The 25683-nt window shown below is 39.5% G+C and overlaps 1 protein-coding gene across 1 annotated transcript; it reads right to left on the minus strand.

The window, feature by feature from the left end:
* Positions 1-5548: 5548 nt before the first annotated feature.
* LOC104231760 (chorismate synthase 1, chloroplastic) lies at positions 5549-15921 on the minus strand. Its single transcript, XM_009784811.2, has 13 exons — positions 15668-15921; positions 13734-13884; positions 13454-13530; positions 13281-13339; positions 12613-12696; positions 12404-12496; positions 12039-12119; positions 8071-8202; positions 7844-7946; positions 6812-6906; positions 6673-6738; positions 6310-6394; positions 5549-6073 (listed from the first exon to the last, which is right to left on the minus strand). The coding sequence occupies exons 1-13, from the start codon at positions 15816-15818 to the stop codon at positions 5925-5927; spliced, it is 1326 nt and encodes a 441-aa protein (XP_009783113.1). The 5' UTR covers positions 15819-15921; the 3' UTR covers positions 5549-5924.
* Between the last annotated feature and the right edge of the window lie 9762 nt (positions 15922-25683).

The following is a 25683-nucleotide window of genomic DNA, read 5'->3' on the forward strand; positions in this document are numbered from 1 at the left end:
AGAAGTCAGGAGCCCGCCTGAAGAACAGAGGAGCCTACCTGGAGAACAGAGGAATACATTTCAAGTTTTGAAGTCAGGAGCCCGCCTGGAGAACAGAGGAGTACAATTCAAGTGTTGAAGTTAGGAGCCCGCCTGGAGAACAGAGAAGTCAGGAGCCCGCCTGGAGAACAGAGGAATACATTTCAAATGTCGAAGTCAGGAGCCTGCCTGGATAACATAGGGATACATTTCACGTTTTGAAGTGAGGAGCCCGCCTAAAAAATAGAGAAGTCAGGAGCCCGCCTGGAGAACAGAGGAATACCTTTTTAAGTCAAGTAGTCAGTAACCCGCCGGGAGAGCGGAGGAATACAACAAAAATCAAGAGAAATACATTCAAGATCAAGAAGTCAGGAGCTCGCCTAGAGAGTAGAGGAAGACGACAATGATCAAGATGGAGACATTTAAAGGATCAGTAATCAGGTACTAGCATAGCGAGAGGGAGATCATTTCAAGAAGTCGGTGCAAAGCGGCAACAATGGATTTCACCGGGAGAATACATGTCAACATGGCAACAAGAGTTGCAAGATCGAGTTTGAAGATGTAGATAGAAATCTTGTAACTCATAGTTGATAGACTTAGTTAGTTTTTTTTTTCATTTTGATGTAATAACAGGACCACGGATCAGAACTTCGACGGAACGGCACCTCGACTGGCTCTCCACCTCGGCATACTCAATCATCTCACTTACTTCTGAACTACACGTGACCTGATTCTTTTATAGCCAAGGATATGTAGGAAGCCCAAATACCAGGGCTCGGTCACATTTCCCTTTTCTCTTAAGTTTTGGTCTCTTTAAATAAGGGTCGGGTCAAAAAACATGTCTAGTCGTTCTTTGTCTGAAAACTCTTCACATTTCCAGTCAAAGAGGGGCAGCTGTAGACATGTGATTTTTGACCTTCCCCAAAAAATTTATATTTTAGCACGTAAATATTTAATTTAGGCTTAATATAGCTATTTCAACTCATTTTAACTCTTTTATTTTATTTTCTTAGAAGAAAAATAAAAATTACAAGCAAGTATTTTAGTTTATGTACTTTTCATAAAAAACAATTTTAAAAAATAGTACCTTATTTTGAAAACGCAAAAATAGTTTATATTTAGTTTAATTAATTAGGATTAGCTTTGGTATTGTGCAATATTTCTATCTTATTTTAAAATGCATTATGTAGTATTTCAGATTATGAAAATACAAAAAACAAAATATATTGCATCTGCATTTTGGATTTTATTTTACATTTTTAGATTAATTAAGTAAGTTGTTGTTGAAAAAATAGAAAAAGATCATAAAAATAGTCATGTTACATTTTACTCTTTAATTTTCAAATTTTGGCAATTTTCTTTTAATTTGGTTTTTAATTAGTTGTAATAATTATTAGGGTTAATTAATTTAATTGTCTAAGATAATTTGGGGATAGAAATTAATTTAGGTTTTATTTTAAAAAAATGAAAAAAGAGTCTTACCTAACTAATTAGGAAGCTTCTATATTGGTAGGGTAAAACTAACACTAATGAAAATTAAATAATAACACTAACTAGTGGATAATTAAAGAAGTTAAAAGTATAATTTGTAATGGAAGATGCACTAATTTGATGCCTATTTAGAGATTAAAGAGCTGGAGAAAGAGGAGGGGGAAGTTCAAAAGATAGAGAGGAAAAAAAGATGGCTTCCTCTTAACGGAGACAGGGGGTATACACTCGATATACAGTCAGTATACATTATATATACACTAGAGATACTCTCGATATACACTGGATATACACGGACAACCAACGAAAAGAGGGTCTTCTTCCTCCTAAAAATTCTACATCTAGAGCTTAACATCCACCATGAAAGAGCCATGAGAGCTCATCTTCTCCACCTGAAAAACACCCCATAAAACGCCCCAAATAGTCCACTTCCAAAACTGTTCCGGCGAGTTTCGAGGTCGTCGAAGAACGTAGTTCTGAGGTTTCCGGTTCGAGGTCTCGATTTTGCTTGCGGTTCCTGTTTGACTTTGCCGCTGTTGTTTTGTTTGAATTTGGAAGATAAGGTCAGCTCCTATTTTCTAGCACTTTGATAATACTACTGTATCAGTGTTGATCTTCTCAGCTAGTTTGGTTATTGTCGATTTTGCATCCCTGTATTTGTTTGACGTAAAATATTTTATTATCTTTGGTTAGTTGAAAATGTGAGTTTAAGTTGAAGGCCTTTTGATTTATTTGAAGGTTGCTGAAGAAGTACATGATTTCCCTTTTAATTTAAAACTCATTATTTAGAAAGTAAACAACAAAAGCTATGGAAATTGTTAGCTAAAGTTGAAAAGTATTGCTATTTATATCATTGTGTCTTTTAGATGTGCTTTAACGATGTGTTGTATGTAGTTGTCAAATTAGTGCCTTTATTTATTATATTAGCGGTTAACTTTTAAGATGCCTGAATAATGTGTTGTATCGTATATCTACTTGTGAAATGGCCATGTTTCATATTATTAAATCCTATGAATATTCTCACGATATTTTGTCAATAAAAAATTTAATATCTTTTGATCTCTTCTATTTTGATTTCACCTGAATCTATGTCAAACAATTTTGACATGCTTGTTTTCTGCACATATTGGAGCAAATGTTACTTTAGCAGTAATGTACCGCAGATGTATCCACAATAGCTCTCCTATTGAAGATGGTTTTCCACAATATATTTTGTTCATAATCCATAGCCCGCATATAACTAATTTTAATCCTTTAGAAATTGAGGCGTGCCATTAGTTGAATTTTTCATAGCCCTCGCAAATTTGAAAGTGCGTAGTTGCTTTAGGCGCGTTATTTTAATAATTTATCTTCCTAAACTCGGGTGCGCATTTATGTGACCCAAATATAAATCTCAACAATGTTGGATAAAATACGTCACGGACCGCGGGTGCATTTATGTGACGGGGTTCAAGACGTGTTTTAGATGACGTTGAATTTTTCTTAAAAAATTAAATAAAGAAAAGCGGTTTAAGTTAAAATTTGCACATAGGTTTAAACATGTACTAAAATCAGATAATAGGCCAATTATAACAGTTGAGCGACCGTGCTAGAATCACGGAACTCGGGAATGCCTAACACCTTCTCCCGGGTTAACAGAATTCCTTACCCGGATTTCTGTGTTCGCAGACTGTAATACAGAGTCAATCTTTTCCTCGATTCGGGATTTGAACCGGTGACTTGGGACACCATTAATTATCCCAAGTGGCGACTCTGAATTTTAATTAAAATAATCCCGTTTCGATTGTCACTTAAATTGGAAAAAACTCCCTTTATTATACCCTCCCCGGGGTGTAGGTGAAAAAGGAGGTGTGACAACCACTATAGAGTTAACAAGGGGAATCTCTTCGTCATCAACAGTGCCCTTTCTTCCTCTCTTTTGCTTCTGTGATTATAGCGCAAATCTGTCTTAGATGTAAGCTTATCATTTATATTTGATGTACGATAATTACATTAAGAAATATTACACATTCTTGTTCTTCTTTGATTTCGTACTCAGTATATTTGAATCTAGAATTAATTATATTTAATTAAAATTTACCTTCTATATCTCTGATAATTAATTCGACAAAAGAATTTTATACTTTTTGGTCAAACAACTTCCTCCCTAGTTAGCTTTCATTGCCAAAGTATAGATATATGGTCATACGTTTTAAATTAGAATGATCACGAAAACCAACTTGTGACATCAAAAGTATAGCTTCAAATTAGTATTTACAAATTCTATTTGTTCTTTCTTGGATTTGGACGTATAATTTTGAACCGACAACCCTGTATTCGATAACTAATCGCATTCTTGTGTTGGGTATTCTTTTTCTTCTTCTTTTCTTTAAAGAAAAAAATATTATGGTACTTTAAATTAGAGGATTTTGGTAGGATCCTAGCTTCTAAGTTCTATAATAACAAAAAACCCTTTAGTTTGTAACATGTATATACATATGTAGATATTATCTTCAATTCATTTTAAATATCGTTTAAGATTATGACATACTCGATAACAAAACTATTTAAAGGTATTGATCATTAAGATCATTTAAATAAATTATACTCTACTTTCCTGTAAATAAAAATAACTGTTGAAATATTTTCTAAAAAAAATTATGGGTCATTTATTGAACCGAGAGTAGATTTGAAAGAAGAAGAAAAATGTCTTTTTGGTTTTTTAAAGTGAAATTTATTTTGGACAAAATTTATTTGACTAAAACTAGAGTTAAAATGGACTGATAGTATTTAATTAAATACTTCGATATTCATAGCCAGTGCACTTTTATTTGTTGCTTTCGTTCAAATAAAAAAAAAGTTTATAGATCAAGTTTAAGGGCACGTACGTTAACTAATACATCAAAATCTACACAACTGAAAGAGTTTCAGCTTTGCCTCATGCTCAACTGTGGGGAGATATTTCTATAAATCCTAGTCCTTTTGCATATATCACCTACGTATCTTTAAACAATTTTAAATTTCTAAGAAATTATTGTGTTGCATTCATCAAAATCTTAGATGATATATACGAGCCTAATGACTTAGTTGTAGCAAAAACAAAAGTGTGACTAAAAATGGAGGGTGAGTTGCACAAATAAGATAGTTTTGCACATCCAATGGTTACTACGGATCTTGCTAGAATTAGGTTTAGCATTGTAATTACCTCCCTTCTTATTATCCACTTTAGCTTTGCCTTTATGAACATTAGCTTTGGGAACTTGCTTAGCTTCCCTAGCTTTGTCCCAATTGGTTGATGATTTCCAAGTATCTTTACCTTTGCTCCAAGAAGTTGGATGACTTCTAGACTTTCTATCCTTGAGTTGTTCTTCAATCTTGATGGCCTTTGCATATGCTTCATCTGAAGATTCAACAACAATAACAAACATAGTACAGTCCCGCAAATGGTGAAATCTGCATCTTTATCTGAGGATTCAGATGAGAATAAATTCCAAGTATTAGCAATCTGCATATTCAAGCCGTATATGATCGCAAGTTGGTCAGTCTCTTCAATATTCGCTCTCATTCTTGTTGCAAGGTGTACCGCTTCTTGAGGATGTCCTTTCGGAAATAATCTGGAACAAATCTAGCCTTCATGAACCTCTTCATCTCGTCACTGTTACCAATAGGATCAAGACTCTGTCTTAGTCTTTTCCTTGTAATCCTTTTTCAATAAGTGGATGTTGTTGGAAGAAAAGAAATGGGTATATCAAAAGGGAGAGTGTCCCTTAAAGATTGGGAGGAGCTCCTTCTTTCACTTTACAATTGTTCTTTAGTGGACTAGTAAAGAGTAAGATAAGGTTCAAAGCCTTTTGAGCTCTGACTTTTTTCCATTACAGTATGAAAAATGAGATACAATTTCCTGCAAGTTCCCTATCCAAAAACTTAAGATATACAAAAGCTCGGCATCCCTCCTGTAATAAGCAGGAACAAGAATTCTTAAGCATGAAAGGCAACAACCCCTCTCTACATTAGATCAAGATGTATATAGGTACCTTCCTCATAAATGAGTTTAAACAACGAATTGCACAACTATGGCTGAGCAAATTTATTTCAATAAGTTTTCACGTGCCAGGAATATATTCATACAGGTTACAATACTATTTTACTGGAAGAAAAAAAACTGAACAATAGCAGACGGAGAAGTACAAAGCCACAACATGTGGCTTTAAATTGAATAAAAACCTAAAATTGCCCAATACATGGCGCACAATTTTACATTGATGTAAATGCACTAAAGATAGGTCCCGCCTTACCCATGAGTGACAAAGAGGCAAAAAGGAGATATCTCCTCTAAACAGTAAAACTCCTAAGGTGTTGATGAAATTACACTCTTCAAATAAAGAAACTTGAAGACCTTCAACAAGTTGTCTGAAGGTACAAAAGCTGCTCAGCTCCATTCAGAGGGTAACCTCAGCTGACTCGGGTGTTGATGACTGCAAAGGTTCCTGCAATGCAGGATTAATTGGGAACAGCATACACTGTGCATAATGAGCCATTAGCTGATCCACAAGCGCCAGGGCTACCATTGCTTCAACCATTGGAACAGCTGTAGCATCACAACATCAAAGCTAATTGTCATTTTTTAGGGGAAAAAGGAAATAGAACAGAAAGAAGAGCAGGTTTGGAAGTGGGAAGATAGCAGATCTCCTTTCTCGTTATGTTATCAATAAGTTATAACCAGGCAAGTCTCAATGGCTTCTAAGACTAGCCAAGGTTATAGTAGAGATGCAGAGAGGCTATCAAAACAAGGAATAGCAGGCAACTATAATTTCAGAGACAAACCTCGGGGAACTACACAAGGATCATGGCGACCCCTAGCAATGAGTTCTGTGTCATGTTTATCTCGCGTCACAGTTTGCTGCTTCCTCTGCATGAGAATTGAAATAAGATAATTAAACTGATTTACATATAGCCCTGAAATAAATAATTGACCTAGTCAAATAATAGAGTTTCAACTTATGAAATAACTACTATTTCTTGCGAGAAAATGACAAACAAGAAGTTCAGCTTGACAAAAACATATAGTAGTTCAACTCCAAATAAACAACGAAGCCAAGGTGCTGGAGCAGTATAATAACATCATTTTACACCAGGAAGGACGAAAAAGAAATAAATGGATGGAAGACACAGAGTCAGAGTACTTACAGCAATAGTTGAAGTTGGCTTGAAAGCTATTTTCATATTGATAACTTCTCCATTTGATATACCGCCCTGTAAATTAAAGCCATAATTATAATTTGCTCCTCTAAATAGACATACCAAAAGAATACTGCACAAAGTGTACCTGGATACCACCAGATCTGTTGGTTCTTGTCCTGATTCGGCCATGCTCATCCATATAGAATTCGTCATTATGCTCGCTACCAGTCATGAATGTGCCTTTAATTTTCACCAGAAGCAAATTTATACATTATATGTCCATCAGAGAAAGTAGCACCTAAGAACGTTTGTAACAAGAAGTGTAACAACATATTCGGTGAAATACCACAAGTGGGGTCTGGGAAGGGTACTATTTGCGCAGACCTTACCCCTACTTTAGGAAGGTAGAGAGAGTTTATTTGCGATGGACCCTCGGCTCATGAATAGTGAAAAAAAAAAAGCAATAAACAGACAGTAGCAACAACAACAAGATAATAGCACAACGGAAACTGATGGTCCAGTGTGCATTAACAATGATCTAGGAATGCAAAAGTACAAGAATGGTACCAATACTACCGGTAAGAAAGATACACTGTGTAATAACAAGGAAGAGCCAGGACTAGGAAAATACAAAACTAGTAATACTATTGATAGAATTAGAAGAAACTCTCGACTACCTGTCAACCCACAACATTAATTCTCGACCTCCACACCTTCCTATCTTCCTATCGAGAGTCATTCCTCGATAAGCAGAAGGGTAGGACGGTTAGGCATACCTCACGGGACAAACCCTTCTGCACACAAAAGTCTAGTAATTAACTGGAGAAGGGTAGGACGGTTTTATTATCCAACGAGTTTCGAACCATGCGCCACTAGCCCTCGGGGATTTCTCGGTTATCAAAACATTATTTGACGCTTTGACAGAACTGCTAAATGGTTAGTACTGTGCTCCTAGTATTATAAAAAATCTTGAAGGTATTTGGAAAGGTTGCAAAATTCACTCATTTTAAGAAAGTTTCGAGGAATCTATATCTGCTTAGGACTCATGGAGAATGCTTTGACTAAACATACCCAAGGGTTTCAGTGAAAAAGTTAAACTACATCTTGACATACCCAAGGGTTTCAGTGAAAAAGTTAAACTACATCTTGTAGAAACAGGGAAGTAAAGATGATATACCTCCGAAGCCACTTCCAAACTCAAAACCCTTTGTTGCAGGTAATGACATGCAAGCTTTAGCTAGCTCAGCTTCAAGTTTATCGAAGACTGGTGTACCAAGACCCTAGTAAACATTAATAAACTCTCAGGCACCTCTTTGAAAATTAGACACGAAATTTTGTGTGGAAGTTACCAAAGAGGTGCAAATATACGTATTACACCTACAAATAAAAGGAGAGATAGCTTACCCGTGGGACATTTCTAACAATGCAAGTTACAACTCCACCAACAGAGTCCCCTCTCACTCGTACAGCATCAATAGCAGCAATCATCTTCTCTGCATATTCTGGATCTGGGCATCGGACAATATTGCTTTCTATCTGGTATAAATAGATAATTACCAGAAACAATTACTAGCTTGATCAGCATGAAAAACATCAAACAATCAAGTACATCAGACATGCAGGAGAATAATCTCAGTTAACTCGGAAGCTCATAAAATGACTATTATTGGTGAGCAAGGAAGCCATAGATAGAAGCACAAAAAGTTTCTCCAATTTTTTGCCTAATAACCCAGAAACATAGTGGCCTTCATGTGCTAAAGCAGTCTGTCTCAGCTAAAAGGGCTAGTGTCCACCATCGCATGCACAAACCTATACCATTACCCTAAGTAGCATTGGCAGCTGCTACAATCTCATGTCAGTTACTGACTGGATGAGGAATCATTTATTTTCTTGTATCTAGCTTTAATGTAGCCTTGAGTGACAAAAAGGGTTAGAAGACAAACTTTGACGAAAGAAAGTCCCAGCCTAGAGAAACCCTCGAGTCTCTACAAACTCATGATTAAACAAAACCTCGTCAAATTAGCTGAGCCAAATGCCCTTTCACTAGACAAGTAGTAGAGTCTCCTCCTCTTTCTTTACCCCAAGGATTGGTCAAACAGAGGGAAACAAGACCAGATCCTATGGAAGAAACCTTTCCCTCTTCCCCAAAGAAAGGTCTTTGATGAAATGGAGATGAGTATAAGCCAATTTTACATTGGACTCCGATATAGTGACAAAGCTAAACTGGCAAGGAGAATTGAGTGTCGCGCACAAAAATAACACATTGATCAGTGTTACCCATCGTGTCTAATTGGTGAACGCATCCAACTTGACTTTCACTATAGAAAGCAAGTTACTGGTTGCAACACTATTACCTAACCATGGATATGCTTGATTGCACTCAAGGATCATGTTCCTTTATATTAGGTCATAACATGAAATAGACTGGTCATTATCCTATAATACCAACAGCGTTGACTTTGTTGGTATACCAATAAGGCAATAACATAATTTCAAGAGAAAGACATGGATGCTTCAAGTGTGTCCTTCTTAGTGCTGGATGATCCGCCCACTCTATGGGTGGAAAGGTATGAAGAGGGATGTCGTTGAGAATGTAGCTGAATGCTCGGCCAGCTGGTTAAGGTTGACCACCGGAGACCGCAAGACTCTTACAGCTAGTTCAAATACCATAATGGAAGTGGGATGAGATAGCCATGGACTGTCTCTTGGTTGCGGAAGAGTGAGAGGCAACATGTCACCATTTGGTTCAGAAGCTTTAGCAAAAAGCAAAAACGTACCTGATCAATAAACATGGCTCGTATTAGTAGCCAACTATATTTATAATTCCATCCAAACATTCCCTAATTGCTCTCTTCAATATATAGGAGTCTAAATAAGTGTACAATCACTGTTTTCCAGAACATCCATCTAACGGCTTTGTACTTTGAGGTAATCATTCTCATCTCCTCTTCCTAGAAACTACTTAAACAAAGGGCTGAGCAAGACTTCAAGGATCTTAATGAAGCTTAATCTGACATCAGGGATATCTTACAATTTCTTGAGGAGGATGGATCAATTTTTCTGATTAGATGAGTTCACCAGAAGAAAGGTTATTGAATATGGTGATTAAAGCACACAACCAATGCCTTTTTCAAGCTATTGTCAACTCTTTCCAATATCCGGAAAAAAAGCAAAATGATATGACTATCTGTATACCAAGAATTTTTCTTTTGCTCTTCTTCTTCTTGAGAGAGAAACCGAGAAGTTAGCAACAAAGGAAAACTATATTGCCAAGTGAACAAGAGATCCGTCCTAGAATACCTTTCAGCTGGCAGCTTGAGGCCAGCTTCCTGAGCTTTTTAGTAATGAAACTATTTCTAAGTGCAATATTACCCACTAAAAGACTTTAAATCAGGAGCTCGTCCACTCAACATTCCAGTTTAAAGTTTGATGAAGCGAACGTCTTTTCACTTGTCAAATAAAATGCTACCCAACAGGCAAGTTCATGCTTTCCTCCCAACCAACAAAGAAGCAAGCATCTTTAGATCTTTGACTCCCAAATAAGGAAGCAAAAATGGGAAGAGCTAAAGAAAACCAAAGGCCATATTCATATGGGATGATAATAGTTGGAAAGAGTGCCTCAGATGAAAAATGAACTATAGCAAGAGATGTTATCCAAAGTTGATGCCTTTGGAATTCTCACAGTGAGAAACTTACTTGCACCTTTGGGCTCAGCGGTATGGACCATGTTAGTTAGAAAGTCACCATTCAGAACACTTATTTACAAGTATTAAACAGTAAATTCATCTTAACGTTACGGATAAGTTCGTGTAAATGTAATATGTACTAAGCTTAAGAGGCAAAACAAATTTTCCTTTAGTGAATTGATTGAACACTTTTTGTTTGTTGAATTACTAACTTACATATTGCAATCAGAAGATTGCCTTACTGTTCTCCAAATTCTCTTCAAACATCTATGTAAAATCTCTACCCCTAGAAATACTACACTAATTAAGCATCATCTAAGAGACAACATTTTCATGTATACCACGTCTAGAGTGCTTTTCTTTTTATGAAGTAAGGTGTTATCATTAAGAAGGCATCAAGAAGATGCATAAGGAAACAAAGGGTTACAAAGAGGTGACTGTTAGCTCTATTAATACAAAAAACTCTGTTAGCTCTATTAATACAAAAAACTATGCTAGGATCACAGCCAAAAATGAAAAAAAATGGAGGAATCTCATAAATTAAATTAATTTCTTCCAAAGCCTAACAAGATTCGCAGCTGAAATCAACTGTTACCAGATAGTCCCATCACTATTCTAAAACCTGCTGCATGATTCAATTCTTCATCTTTCTTATTTTCCAATAGAACACTTAAAACATTGCAAGGGGGTCCTATGATCCCCCCCCCCCTATACTTGTTTGAACTGGAATTATTACCCTTTTTATGCTTATGTGGCATGGAGAACAATTTGCACTTACATGTAGCGCGCGAGAGGACAAAATAAGCCAAAAATCATTGTATTTTCCTTTCTTTAGAATTAAAATATACTTTTTATTTTATTTCTCTCCTTCATGTCCTGTATTACCATCATCACTTCCTTAGCTGTTGGATTGATTATAATTTTCTCTCTTCTTTTTTGTTTTACTTTTCCTTTTGGTTAATTAGTATTTTACCTTTCCTAACATTGCAGTTTCTAATCTTGATCTTCGGACTAGCCATACAGGAATCTCCTTCTCACGCTTCGATTTCTTGAAGCCAAGAAGCAAACAACGGCCCAGTGTATTCCCACAAGTGGGGCTTGAAGCCAAGAAGAAGACACAAAAATTGGGGACTGATTTGAGTATCAAAATCAAAGATTGAGGCTTCGAGTTGGAGTCGAATGAAAACTTTTACTAAAACTGATGAATTGGGATGTGATTTGGTGATGGGTTTAGTTGGAGAACAAGGAGAAAGGGGTTTCTTGGGGGGGGGGGGGGTTGATTTGCTGGAGAAGGAGGTTGCGGGGCTACGGCAATGGTGGTGCTATGGCCGAAGCAGTTTGATAGAGGTTGTAGGAGAAGAAGAAAGGGAAAAAGAAAAATGACAAAAAAGAAAGAAAAGGGATATAAAAGGTAAAATGAAAAAATAGTGAACAAAAAGAAAATACAAAATTGTATTAAAAAGGAAAGTGACGTGGGCATCACATGATTGGTGCGTGTGTTACAGATATCTTTGTGAAACTGGTGCTGGTTGATAAAGGGGGTATTTACACCACTTTAAACGATTATAAGGGGTCATAGGACCCCCACAAAGCTCGAGCATTCTATTGGAAAAACAGGCCAAATCCGGGGGGAAATATGTATTATCCCAATATTAAATTGGAAAACGTTTCTTATGCGAGGTATACCTGCTCTAGAGTCACAGTCTGATGATCAATCCAATCCTCAGGAAGTACAACTTGGTGAACTTGAGAAACATAAGCAAGAACCTGCAGTATGGAATATGAGAGCTCAATATGTTCTTCCCAGTAAAGAAAGGAGACATTGACAGATATTAATGGGCTATTAATCCCAAAAGTTAGCTGAAACTAAAGGTCTGGATCTTTTGTTCAGAAGAAAAAGGGTGTGGGGGAGGATTGAATGGATTGAAAAGTGTTTAATATTGCCAGTATATACTCCAAATGAGCGCTAGAGAGACTTTTTGCACATTGCTCCGATACAATAGCATATACCGGTTTTTAATATAGGATCTTAAACCAACAGAGTAACATACCTCAGTTCCAGAATAAAGTTTGAGAATTTTCTTAGCAACGGCTCCAGCAGCAACTCTCCCAATGGTTTCTCTTGCTGATGATCTACCACCCCCCTAAAGGAAGTTGCCAGTAGTAAGAATTTAATAAAAATAAGAGCTAGGACTAAGAAAACTAAACATATTAGGATCTCTAAAGATATTTTATAATTATAGATTTATCTGGTAGTTACCTGTACGGATCTTACTCCATACTTGAAGTCATAAGTAGCATCTGCATGAGATGGCCTATAAGCCTGGGACATTTCACTGTAGTCCTGGTAATTCAACAGACCATAATGTATCCAATAAGTACAGGAGAACAGAAAATTTGGCAGCAATTTACACAAGCACCACCACAATGGACATACTAAATGTATCTCAGAGCTCTGAAAATTTGCCTTTTTTCTCCTTCAAGTATTCTTGGATTTATCAGGATATTGTGGGTAATTTATATACTTCAGGTTTTAACTTGAAAATATTTATAATTTTTTTTAATAAGCCCCAGATGGCATTTTCATATCCTTTAAACTCTCATTTATACACAAACTCCACCACTGAATGCAGGCAACAGGCACTTGACTTATCACCACGATGTCTTTGCACTGTGCCCGTTAAAAATGAATTAGTCTAGTCAAGAGTAGGAATAACTCATCCCTTAACATACTCAGCTATATGAACTGCCAAGCAAGATAAGCATAAGTTTAACATAGATACTTGTGTTCACCATAAAGAGTTGAATTAACTCATCCCTTAACATATTCAGCTATAATCTACATCATTTAAAAACTAAATTTACTATTTCACTTTCCTGTTGTATTTGATACAGAGAAAGTGTCAAGAAGGTAAAGACCATACTCACATTTCCTCTCTGATCAGTGTTAGGTACTTCAACCTTGATTGGGGATCCAGTAGTCATCCCTGCAGTTAATGCATGCACAAGACTGAGTTCAAAAGAATTATAAACACCGGCTTATTCCACGAGAGACAAGTGGTAGAAGACATAGGTTACAAGAACTTGAACAGAAAACCAACCATCGGCAATGCCTGATGATATTTTGCAAGTGTCAGTCTCTTTCCTAGGTGTGGTAATTCGGCTTTGACCTGGCCTCCTGAATAACAAAGTTTTGTAAGCAATCTAAAACAAACCATAAAATAATGAAACCTTAGTTATCCCATAGACTACTTGTTGAATTAGCCTTTTTCTAGATTAGGGTACCAAAAGTGTCAAAGTTTATATTTAATATAGCTATCGTGCTGATGCTGGTCACATTAATCCTCATAGAAATTTAGCTGGAGATAAGGAAGGAAATACCTCCTGTCAAGTTCCACCTGCATATCAGATTCAGAAAGTGGGAGACGAGGGGGGCATCCATCAATAACACAACCAACTCCACCACCATGTGATTCTCCGAAAGTTGTAACACGGAAGTAATTTCCATATGTACTACCAGCAGCCTGTATTTCTGTGGGTACACAAGCCGAGAGAATAAGTTTCTAGCCAACTTTTACCATTTAATAGCAAGCCAGTGAAGGACGGCAAAGGGTTTTTTAGTTTGTATTTCCACATGACAAAGGACCTAAGTTGCTCGGACTCAGGTGCAAGTATTCGATACGGGGACGGATCCGAGTATCGGATTCGGTAAAATCTAAATTTTAAGATACAGGGGTGCGGATCCAGATATGGATACGGGTGCGAGGATTCGGCTAATAAAAAATAGAGCTATAAAAATATTGTAAATTTTGAGAGATATTCTATAAAAAAAAAACTTATATGAATATTGTAGAATTCAATCTTTCATTCTCCTAAATCTATTTTATTTTTGATTTTGAGAAATCAAAATCTCAATTTTTCTCCCAAATTTGTCGATGGACTCCTGTCAAAGTGTCTGAAGTCAATTGACCGTATTCAGGACATATCCCGCTCCCACTCCCGTCCCCATCTCGTATCGGGACGGGGACGGCACCAAAATCGAAGAGTCCGCGCAACTTAGCAAAGGACAACACTACTGAAGAATGTTGGTTCTACCAGTGTTTCGAGATGCACCTTATCAACTTGCAGTAACAAGAATATAATATTATCTAGATAACATAGACAAATATTAGCAAATAATGCCTTAGTCAGATAGTAGACATACTTATAGGCCTCTTGATGGTCATTCAAGTGCAAGTCTTGGACACTGAGATTAAATCCCGAGTTATTGCGAAGTAAAAAACCAATGAGATTATGGAAGCACATATTCTTGCACTTATTGCTACTGCACTATTTATTCTAGTTCCTACCGCTTTTTTACTTAACAATTACATAAAAACAGTCAGTCACAATGATTAATTATTAACTAATTTGAATGAAACTTAAGTTCTGAGTTCTTAGCAAAACTTGACGAAATAAAATGAAAAAGATTCCAATTTCATGTGCAATATAAACAGAGAGAACTTTTCTCATGAATCCTATCATTTTTCACTTTACCTTCTCTTTGCACGACTAAATTGAATAAATGAGACAAGGAGGCATGGTGCCAAATAAGGCACAGCACAACTACTAGTCAGACCAGGAACGTGACAAATCTTTCAACAAGATGGTGAGAGTAGAAGAGCCCATACAATTATATGTGAAATACTCTACTTGAGATTGCAGGAACTAGAGTTTTTAAGTTGGCACCCAGACGACCTTACCACTTCACCTAGTCAATTGGCAAATAAAGGTCTAGATATATGTATGTCTATTAAAGCACTATGATACTAGCCTGAGTCAGGAATTCGCTTCTGCTGAATCCACCAACTAAAGGTTAAACGACCAAAAAGTAGGGTCAACCATATACAAGTGCAGACAGTTATTAGAATCGATATCTTTCTCCTTAGAGTTTTATTTTGTGTCAGCATTGAGGTAAGATAAATAAATAGCTATACGTAAAAGTGATTTTCTTTTTTCATGAAATAATATTGTTTTCTTCATTTGCTTGATCAATAAGAACAATAAACTTAATCAAATTAACATTTTCGGCCTCATAACTAAGATTATAAAAGTCAATTTAGACGATAAGATCATTAAATAAACCGAACCACAACTGCAACATAACTAAGAGTATACACATAAATCAAGTATATTGCTCTCGATGATAAATAGCAACAGAGAGCTTAATCAATCAAATTAAAAAAATGTATTAAGCTCAATAAAGAACAAAAAATCTATAAGTAAAAGGAATCCTAAATATTTGTACAATTTGAGAAGGATTTCTAAATTTATACCTAGCCGTTTGGGGTGTGAAGGACGAGATAGGATATGAAGATTGGAGAATGAGAGCTTAGAAGGCAGCTGAAGAGATCCAAGGCGGGAGGATCCGACATCGGAGGAAGACGGAGCTCCGAGAAATTGTTTGGTAGGTACAAAAGACGCCATTCTCCGTCGTCGTCGCTTTGACCTACGTCTTTTCAAAATTTGGTGGGCGAAAATTGTTAGGTTTAGATTATATATAGATATTTGTAGCCTCCCATATATATATATATGGGGGGGAATGGCTGCTAGGCAATATATTTGGAGAGTTTGGCTGTTTGGGTAGGTGAGAGAGGAATGGTGGTGTTGGGTGATGTGGGGACTACGTAGTCCTTGCTACCTACCAATCACCCTTTGCAAATTGTGGTGCTAGTGTGCTACTACGAACAACTCATTTTTCGTTAATTTTTTCTATTTTTGGTAACACTCAAAACTAGAATGTATAACTTAAAACTAGGTGGCGATGGCCCGCGCTTAGCACGGCCCAACATTGCAACAGTTTTCCTTTTTTTTTAATATAAAGATGATATTACTAAAAGAAAATTACATCATCATTACATAGTCCCTGAGGACATTAACATTGTCTAACTTGGCAAGCTTGTTACAAACACTAGATATAACGACTTGCCCGGTCGTTTTAAGAATTTACGCTCCGATTCCTTATTTACTACATTCCCCGTGTTCGTTTCTACTATTGTGAGTTGCCGGGAGGAGTTATTTGGAGTTTCGGAGAGTTTTGGGATATTTAGTCCCTAAATGAGAGCCTAAGTTTTAGAATTTGGACCGTAATCGGAACGGTGTGAAGACGACCTCGGAATGGAATTTTGTTGGTTCCATTAGCTCCGTTGGGTATTTCGGGTTTAGAAGCGTGTTCGGATTGTGTTTTGGAGGTCCGTAGTTAACTTAGGCTTGAAATGCCGAAAGTTAAATTTTTGAAGTTTCTAATTCGATAGTGAAATTTTGATCCGAGGGTTAGAATGGAATTCCGGAAGTTGGATTAGCTCCGTGGTGTTGAATGTGACGTGTGTGCAAACTTTTAGGTCATTCGGACGAGGTTTGATAGACTTTTTGATCGAAAGCGTATTTTGAGAGTTTTGAAGTTCTTAGACTTGAATCCGAGGCTAATTGGTTGATTCGATGTTGTTTGAGGTGTTTTGGAGATTTGTATAAGTTTGGATAGTGGTATGTGACGTGTATGCACTTTTGGTTGAGGTCTCGGGGGCCTCGGGATGATTTCGGGTGGTTAACGGGAAGTTGAAAATTTGGAATTTGCAGCTGAAACTTTTTGGGCTGCTGTCATAACCGCATCTGCGGTTGAGAGGCCACATATGCGACTCCCGCAGATGCGGAGTCAAGAAGCAGAAGCGGCCAAGAGGAAATGGAGCAAGGACCGCAGAAGCGATGGGTTACCGCACCTGCGAGACCGCAGATGCGGCACCTGGGTCGCAGGTGCGGAGATGAAATTTTAAGTGAGAACCGCAGAAGCGGTATCGCAGATGCGATTGGTGGACCGCAGGAGTGGGTTTGCTGGGCAGAAAAATCATAAATTTGAGGGTTTAGTTTTAAAAGTTGGAAAATCGATTTGGAGCTCGGGAGAGGACGATTTTGGGAGGATTTTGAAGAGGAAATCAGTGGGTAACGATTCCTAATCCCTTTCTAGTTGTATTCTTATAATCTAATCTTAGTTTTGTCATTTAATTTCAGATTGGAGATGAAAAATTGGAAGAAAGTGCTTAGACCGAGATTTCGAGTTTTGATTTGGAATTTGGCATTGGATTTGGAAAATTTTAGTATGCATGAACTCGTGAGAGTATGAGGATTCTGAAAATATAAAGTTTACCCGATTCCGAGACGTGGGCCTGAGGGGCGTTTTGGTCATTTTACCTAATTTCGCGTATTAGCTTAGAATTTCTTTGTAGAATCAGTTACTTGAAGTGTTATTTACATTATACAATTGAATTGAATAGATTTGGACCATTTGTAGTCGAGTACTCGTGGCAAGAACGTGGTTTCAGGTTGACTTTGAGCTAGTTCGAGGTAAGTAGCTTGCCTGACCTTGTGTGGGGACTTCCCTTAGGATTTGATATTATTGATATTTGAAACGCCTTTTATGTGAGGTGACGAGTGCGTACTTGTGCTAATTGTTGAAAATTCGGTTTTCACTAAGTAATTAAAATTGTGTTTCTCCTCCTGTTATTACTACTTGCAATTTCAGCCTGTTGTTAGCTTAGGGAAGTATGTCTAAGTGATTTAATTGTTTTATTTGCTCAAACTGCTTTACCTGAATTCTGTGCAGCATGCTAAGCTAGAATTACCTGTTTGCCTTAATATGAAATTGACATTTGCTGAATATTTTTCATGTTGCTACTGTGTATTTATATTTGGGACTACGGATGTGGGGTTCCGGTAGATCCCCCTTATCTGTTTATTTGGGACTACGGATGTGGGATTCCGGTAGATCCCCCTGCACAGTTACAGGAAACTATGGGACTGCACCCGGTAGATTCTCCCAGTACTGCGTATTTACATTTGGGACTACGGATCGGGATTCCGGTAGATCCCTGCGCACTATGAGTTGGACTTCGAGACGGTATCCCGGGAGATCTATTGGATATGTATATTTGGGACTACAGGACGGTATACTGGAAGATCCCCGGTTGTTATCTCTGAGTTGAGTTGTACTCTTTTTCCGTGATTATTTGCCTCTATTGTAGTTACTGTTGTTCCTTTTATTCTGTGTTATTTCTTATTGTTGCATTTAGTTATATTGTCTCATTTTATACTGTTTTACCTTATATTCATTTAATCTCAGTAGGACCCTGACTTTCCCCGTCACTACCTGGCACTTACTGAGTACTGCTGTGGTGTACTCATGCCCTTTCTGCGCATGTTTCATGTGCAGATCCAGGTACTTCGACTCAGTCTTATCACTCTTGAGGCAAGGCGACTTTCCTAGAGACTTCGAGGTATATTTGCCGCGTCCGCAGACCGAGGAGTCCCTTTCTATTCTCTTTTTAAGTATTAGCTTTTATGTGCTTACTTTTGTTAGACATTCAAAGGCTTGTGGTTTCATGAGATTCCGGGTTTTGGAAAATATTGTCAGTTTTGAGAGTTGTATTATATATGTCGAGCGGCATCTTAAATACTGTTCCATTTGGTTATTTTGGTTTTTAATTATTTCTTCCGCAAATTGTTATTTTCCACATTTGTTAGGCTTACCTAGTCGTAGAGACTAGGTGCCGTTACGACAGCTCACAGAGGGTCAACTGGGGTCGTGACAAGTTGGAATCAGAGCTCTAGGTTCATAGGAGTCATGAATCACAAGCCGGTTTATTAGAGTTTTGCTGATTGGTACAGAGACGCTTGTACTTATCTACGAGGGCTATGTAACTGTTAGGAAAATTCCACTTCATTTGATTTCCTTATCGTGCGAGATTTTTGGTATCACAATTCTAAACTTCTGTCTTCTATTCTCTCACAGATGGTGAGGACATGTGCTACCCGAGATGATCAGACACTCGCGCCCCCTACTGCAGCCGTCAAAGGCCGGGGCCGGGGTAGAGGCCGAGGACGCGCACGTGGTGCAGCCAGAGCACCCGTGCGAGCTGCCACCGAGGTACCGCCAGTAGTTCCATCTAGATTCTAGGCACCTGATACACCTACTGCTACTACTACTCCAGCTCTTCAGGAGACTTTGGCGCAGTCCATGAGCATGTACACCACTTTGGCTCAGGCAGGGTTTCTTTCCCTTATTGCAACCATATCTCAGGCCGGGGGAGGAGCACAGACTCTCGCCGCCCACACTCTTGAGCAGTGAGTGCATGTTGATCAGGTCCCAGAGATTATTCATGTACCACCTGCAGTCCCAAGTTAGCCTGAGGATAGGGCAGCGACTTCAGAGGATGAGCAGCGGAGGCTTGAGAGGTTCAAGAAGTATGATCCTCCTATATTCAGTGGGTTAGCATCAGATGATGCTCTGGCGATTTCTAAATGAGTTCTACCATATTCTCCGTGCCATGTGATATCAGGATCGAGCGGGGTTTCCTTCACTGCTTTCCAGCTTCGAGGAACTGCCTATGAGTGGTAGCGCACCTATGAGTTAGACAGTCCGGATGAGGCTGCTTCACTGACTTGGACTTAGTTCTTGGATATGTTCCTGAGGGAGTATGTTCCTCAGAGCCTTAGGGACGCATGGCGCGTAGAGTTTGAGCATTTGCGCTAGGGTACTATGACTGTCTCGGAGTATGTTGTCCGTTACACCAATTTGGCTAGACATGCACCAACCTTGGTCTCCATTATTCACGAGAAGGCCGATTTATTGAGGGGCTTATTCCCAGCATCAGGTCTAGCATGACTCGTGAATTGGAGATAGATATTTATTATCAGCAGGTGGCGAGCATTGCTAGGAGGATTGAGGGTATGCATGCTAGGGATATGGAGGAGAGGGAGGCCAAGAGGTCTCGAGAGTCGGGCCATTATTCTAGTGCCCGTGCCCCGGCTACAGATCGTCATGGTAGGGGTTATATGAGTCACCCCGTTCATTCAGCTCTTCCAAGTATTCCAGCTCCTCCTAGGCCTTAGGAGCCTTATTATGCACCTCTAGTATCTAGTGTGCCTCCTGTGCGGGGTGCTTTTAGTGGTCAGTCTAGCATATTTGGCCCGAGCCAGTCACAGCCACCACGTCCTCCCATATCTTGTTTTGAGTGTGGTGATACACGCCATATGGAGAGGGATTGCCCTAGACCTAGGAGGGGTGCACCTCCACAGACTTCTCAGCCACAGCGTACCCCACAGAGTTCTCAAGCTATGGTTACAGCTCCAGTTGCTACCCCACCTACTCAGCCAGCTAGAGATGGAGGTCGGGGAGGTAGAGGTCTCCCTAGAGGGGGATGTCAAGCCAGATATTATGTCCTTCCTGCCCGTACCGAGGTTGTTGCCTCCGATTCTATCATCACAGGTATTGTCCTGGTTTGTCATAGAGATGCATCAGTTTTATTCGATCCAGGCTCCACCTATTCTTATGTGTCTTCTTATTTTTCTATATATTTGGGTGTATCTCGGGATTCTTTGAGTACCCCTGTTTATGTTTCTACTCTTGTGGGAGATTTTTTTGTTATGGACCGCGTTTATCGGTCGTGTTTGATTGCTCTTAGTGGTTTTGAGACCAGAGCCAATTTGTTATGCTCAGCATGGTAGATTTTGATGTTATCTTGGGCATGGACTGGTTGTCGCCCCATTATGCTATTCTTGATTGTCACGCCAAAATCGTGATGCTAGCTATGCCAAGTGTTCCGAGAGTTGAGTGGAGGGGTACTTTAGATCATACTTCCAGTAGAGTTATTTCATTCCTTAAGGCTCAGCGTATGGTTGAGAAGGGGTGTGACGCATATCTGGCTTATGTGAGAGATGTCACTATTGATACCCCTACAGTTGATTCAATCCTAGTAGTACGGGATTTTCTTGATTTGTTTCTAGCTGACCTTCCGAGCATGCTGCCCGATAGAGATATTGATTTTGGCATTGATTTGTTGTCGGGAACTCAGCCCATTTTTTTACTCCTCCGTATCGTATGGCCCCTCCTGAGTTGTAGGATTTGAAGGATCAGTTACAGTAATTGCTTGATAAGGGTTTTATTAGGCCCAGTGTATCACCTTGGGGTGCTCCTGTCTTGTTTGTGAAGAAGAAGGATGGTTCTATGCGTATGTGCATTGATTATCGCCAGTTGAACAAAGTTACAATGAAGAACCGTTATCCTTTGCCTCGTATTGATGATCTGTTTGACCATTTACAGGGTGCACGAGTGTTTTCTAAGATTGACTTGCGCTCAAGTTACCATCAGTTGAAGATTCGGGAGCCAGACATTCCGAAGACTACTTTCAGGACTCAGTATGGTCATTACGAGTTCCTTGTTATGTCATTTAGGCTGACCAATGCCCCAACGGCCTTTATGTATTTGATGCACAATGTGTTCCGGTCGTATCTTGACTCGTTCATCATTATCTTTATTGATGATATTCTGGTGTATTCCCGGAGTCGGGAAGATCATGAGCAGCACATAAGGACAGTGCTTCAGACCTTGAGAGAAAAGAAGTTATATGTTAAGTTCTCGAAATGTGAGTTTTGGTTGGATTTCGTGGCATTCTTAGGCCACGTGGTGTCGAGTGAGGGTATTTAGGTGGATCCGAAGAAAGTAGAGGCAGTGCAAAGTTGGCCCAGACCATCCTCAGCTATAGAGATCCACAGTTTTCTTGGCTTGGCAGGTTACTACCGTCGTTTTGTGGAGGGGTTTTCATCTATTGCAACTTCGATGACCAGGCTGACCTAGATTGGTGCTCCATTCTAGTGGACGGAAGAGTATGAAGTGAGCTTTTAGAAGCTCAAGATAGCTTTAACTACAACCCCAGTTTTGATATTGCCTACAGGTTCGGGGTCTTATACTGTCTATTATGATGCCTCGAGGATTGTCCTTGGAGCGGTTTTGATGTAGGACGGTAGGGTGATTGCCTACACGTCCAGACAGTTGAAGGTTCATGAGAAGAATTATCCTGTCCACTACCTTGAGTTAGCTGCTATTGTTCACACCCTAAAGATTTGGCGTCATTACTTGTACGGTGTGCCTTGTGAGATTTATACTGACCATCGGAGCTTGCAGCACCTGTTCAAGCAAAAGGATCTTAATTTGCGCTAAAGGAGGTGGTTAGAGTTGCTGAAGGACTATGATATCACTATTTTGTATCACTCGGGCAAGGCCAACATGGTGGCTGATGCCTTGAGTCGTCGGGTAGAGAGTTTGGGGAGTTTGGCTTATTTAATAGCAGCTAAGAGGCCCATGGCGATGGATTTTCAGGCTTTAGCCAATAAGTTTGTGAGATTGGATCTTTTGGAGCCTAGTCGGGTTCTAGCTTGCGTGGTATCTCGGTCTTTCTTATTTGACCGTATCAGGGAGCGTCAGTTTGATGACCCTCATTTGCTTATCCTCAAGGATAAGGTTCAGCGCGGTGATGCCAGAGATGTGACTATTGGTGATGACGGGGTATTGAGGATGCAGGGTCGGATTTGTGTACCCAATGTTGATGGGCTTCAGGAGTTGATTTTAGAGGAGGCCCACAGTTTGCGGTATTCCATTCATTCGGGTGCCGCGAAGAAGTACCAAGATTTGAGACAACACTATTGGTGGAGGCAGATGAAGAAAGATATAGTTGGGTTTGTAGCTCGGTGCCTCAACTATCAGCAGGTGAAGTATGAGCACCAGATACCGGGTGGGTTGCTTCAGCAGATAAAGATTCCGGAGTGGAAGTGGGAGCGGATCACCACGGACTTTGTAGTTAGGCTCCCACGGACTTTGAGGAAGTTCGATGCCATTTGGGTGATTGTGGATCGGCTGACCAAGTCCGCGCATTTCATTCCTGTGTGTACTACCTATTCTTTGGAGAGTCTGGCGGAGATTTATATCCGGGATATTGTTCGTCTGCATGGTATTCCAGTTTCTATCATTTTAGATAGGGGTACTTAGTTCACATCACGGTTCTGGAGGGCCGTTCAGCATGAGTTGGGTACTCGGGTGGAGTTGAGTACTACATTTCACCCTTAGACGGACGGAGAGTCTGACCGCACTATTCAGATTCTTGAGGATATGCTCCGTGCCTATGTGATTGAGTTTGGAGGGTCTTGGGATCAGTTCTTGCCATTGGCGGAGTTTGCTTACAATAACAGCTATCAGTCCAGCATTCAAATGGCACCGTATGAGCCTTTATATGGTAGGCAGTGTAGATCCCCCGTGGGTTGGTTTGAGCTTGGTGAGGCTAGATTATTGGGCACAAACTTAGTTCAGGATGCTTTGGAGAAGGTTAAGGTGATTCAGGATAGACTCCATACAGCCCAGTCGAGACAGGAGAGTTACGCAGACCGGAAGGTTCTTGATGTTTCCTATATGGTTGGAGAGCGGGTTCTACTTCGAGTTTTGCCTACGAAGGGCATTATGAGATTTGGGAAGAAAGGAAAGTTGAGTCCGAGGTTTATTGGTCCTTTTGAGATATTGAGACGTGTTTGGGAGGTTGTTTATGAGCTTGCCTTACCTCCCAGCTTGGCAGGAGTTCATCCGGTATTTTATGTTTTGATGCTCTGGAGGTATCACGAGGATCCGTCACACGTGTTGGATTTCAGTTCAATTCAATTGGACAAGGATCTATCTTATGTTGAGGAGCCAGTGGCGATATTGGACAGGCAGATTCGAAAGCTAAGGTTGAAGAACATTACATCAATAAAGGTTCAGTGGCAGGGTCAGTCGGTCGAGAAGGCGACCTGGTAGATCGAGCAGGATATGTGCATCCGTTACCCTCATCTTTTCACTACTTCAGGTATGCCTCTATGCTCGTTCGAGGACGAACGAATGTTTAAGTGTGGGAGGATGCAACGACCTGGCCGGTCGTTTTAAGAATTTATGCCCCGATCCCCTATTTACTGCATTCCTCGTGTTCGTTTCTGCTATTGTGAGTTGCCGGGAGGAATTATTTGGAGTTTCGAATAGTTTTGGGACACTTAGTCCCTAAATGAGAGCCTAAGTTTTAGAATTTGGACCGTAGTCAGAACGGTGTGAAGACGACCTCGGAATGGAATTTTGTTGGTTCCATTAGCTCCGTTGGGTGATTTTGGGTTTAGGAGCGTGTTCGAATTGTGTTTTGGAGGTCTGTAGCTAATTTAGGCTTGAAATGCCGAAAGTTGAATTTTTGAAGTTTCCTGTTCGATAGTGAGATTTTGATCCGAGGCTCAGAATGGAATTCTGTAAGTTGAAGTAGCTCTGTGGTGTTGAATGTGACGTGTGTACAAATTTTCAGGTCATTCAGACGAGGTTTGATAGACTTTTTGATCGAAAGCGTATTTTGAGAGTTTTGAAGTTCTTAGACTTGAATCAGAGGCTAATTGGTTGATTTGATGTTGTTTGAGATGTTTTGGAGATTTGTATAAGTTTGGATAGTGGTATGTGACGTGTCTACGCTTTTGGTTGAGGTCCTGGGGGCCTCAGGATGATTTCGGGTGGTTAACGGGAAGTTGGACATTTGAAATTTGCAGGTGAAGCTCTTTGGGTTGCTGTCATAACCGCATCTACGGTAGAGAGGCCGCAGATGCGACTCCTGCAGATGCGGCCAAGAGGAAATAGAGCAGGGACTGCAGAAGCGATGGGTTACCGCACCTGCGGGACCGCAAATGCGGCACCTGCGTCGCAGGTGCAGAGATGGAATTTTAAGTGAGAACCGCAGAAGCGGTATCGCAGATGCGATTGGTGGACCGCAGGAGCGGATTTGCTGGGCAGAAAAATCAGAAATTCAAGGGTTTAATTTCAAAAGTTGGAAAATCGATTTGGAGCTCGGGAGAGGGCGATTTTGGGAGGATTTTGAAGAGGAAATCAGTGGGTAATGATTCCAAATCCCTTTCTAGTTGTATTCTTATAATCTAATCTTAGTTTTGTCATTTAATTTCGGATTGGAGAAGAAAAATTGGGGATAAATTGGAAGAAAGTTCTTAGACCTAGATTTCGAGTTTTGATCAGGAATTTGGCATTGGATTTGGATAATTTTGGTATGCATGAACTCGTGAGAGTATGAGGATTCTAAAAATGTAAATTTTACCCAATTCCGAGACGTGGGCCTGAGGGGTGTTTTGGTCATTTTACCTAATTTCGCGTATTAGCTTAGAATTTTCTTTCTAGAATCAGTTGCTTGAAGTGTTATTTACATTATGCAATTGAATTGAACAGATTTGGGACATTTGGAGTCGAGTACTCGTGGCAAGAACGTGGTTTCGGGTTGACTTTGAGCCGGTTTGAGGTAAGTGACTTGCGTAACCTCGTGTAGGGGACTTCCCATTAGGATTTGATATTGTTGATATTTGAAATGTCTAGTACGTGAGGTGACGAGTGCGTACTTGTGCTAATTGTTGAAAATCCGGTTTTCACTAAGTAATTAAAATTGTGTTTCTCCTCTTGTTATTACTA

Source organism: Nicotiana sylvestris, chromosome 5, assembly GCF_000393655.2.
Source record: "Nicotiana sylvestris chromosome 5, ASM39365v2, whole genome shotgun sequence".
Classification (NCBI taxonomy): Eukaryota; Viridiplantae; Streptophyta; class Magnoliopsida; order Solanales; family Solanaceae; genus Nicotiana; species Nicotiana sylvestris.

Excerpts from the sequence above, each read along its gene's own strand:
- LOC104231760 (XM_009784811.2), bottom strand. The coding sequence starts at position 15,818 with ATGGCGTCTTTTGTACCTACCAAACAATTTCTCGGAGCTCCGTCTTCC. Across the intron at positions 6,739-6,811 it reads ACAGATCTGGTGGTATCCAG|GGCGGTATATCAAATGGAGA; the intron begins GTACACTTTGTG and ends TTTAATTTACAG. Across the intron at positions 6,395-6,672 it reads AGCCAACTTCAACTATTGCT|AGGAAGCAGCAAACTGTGAC; the intron begins GTAAGTACTCTG and ends ATTCTCATGCAG.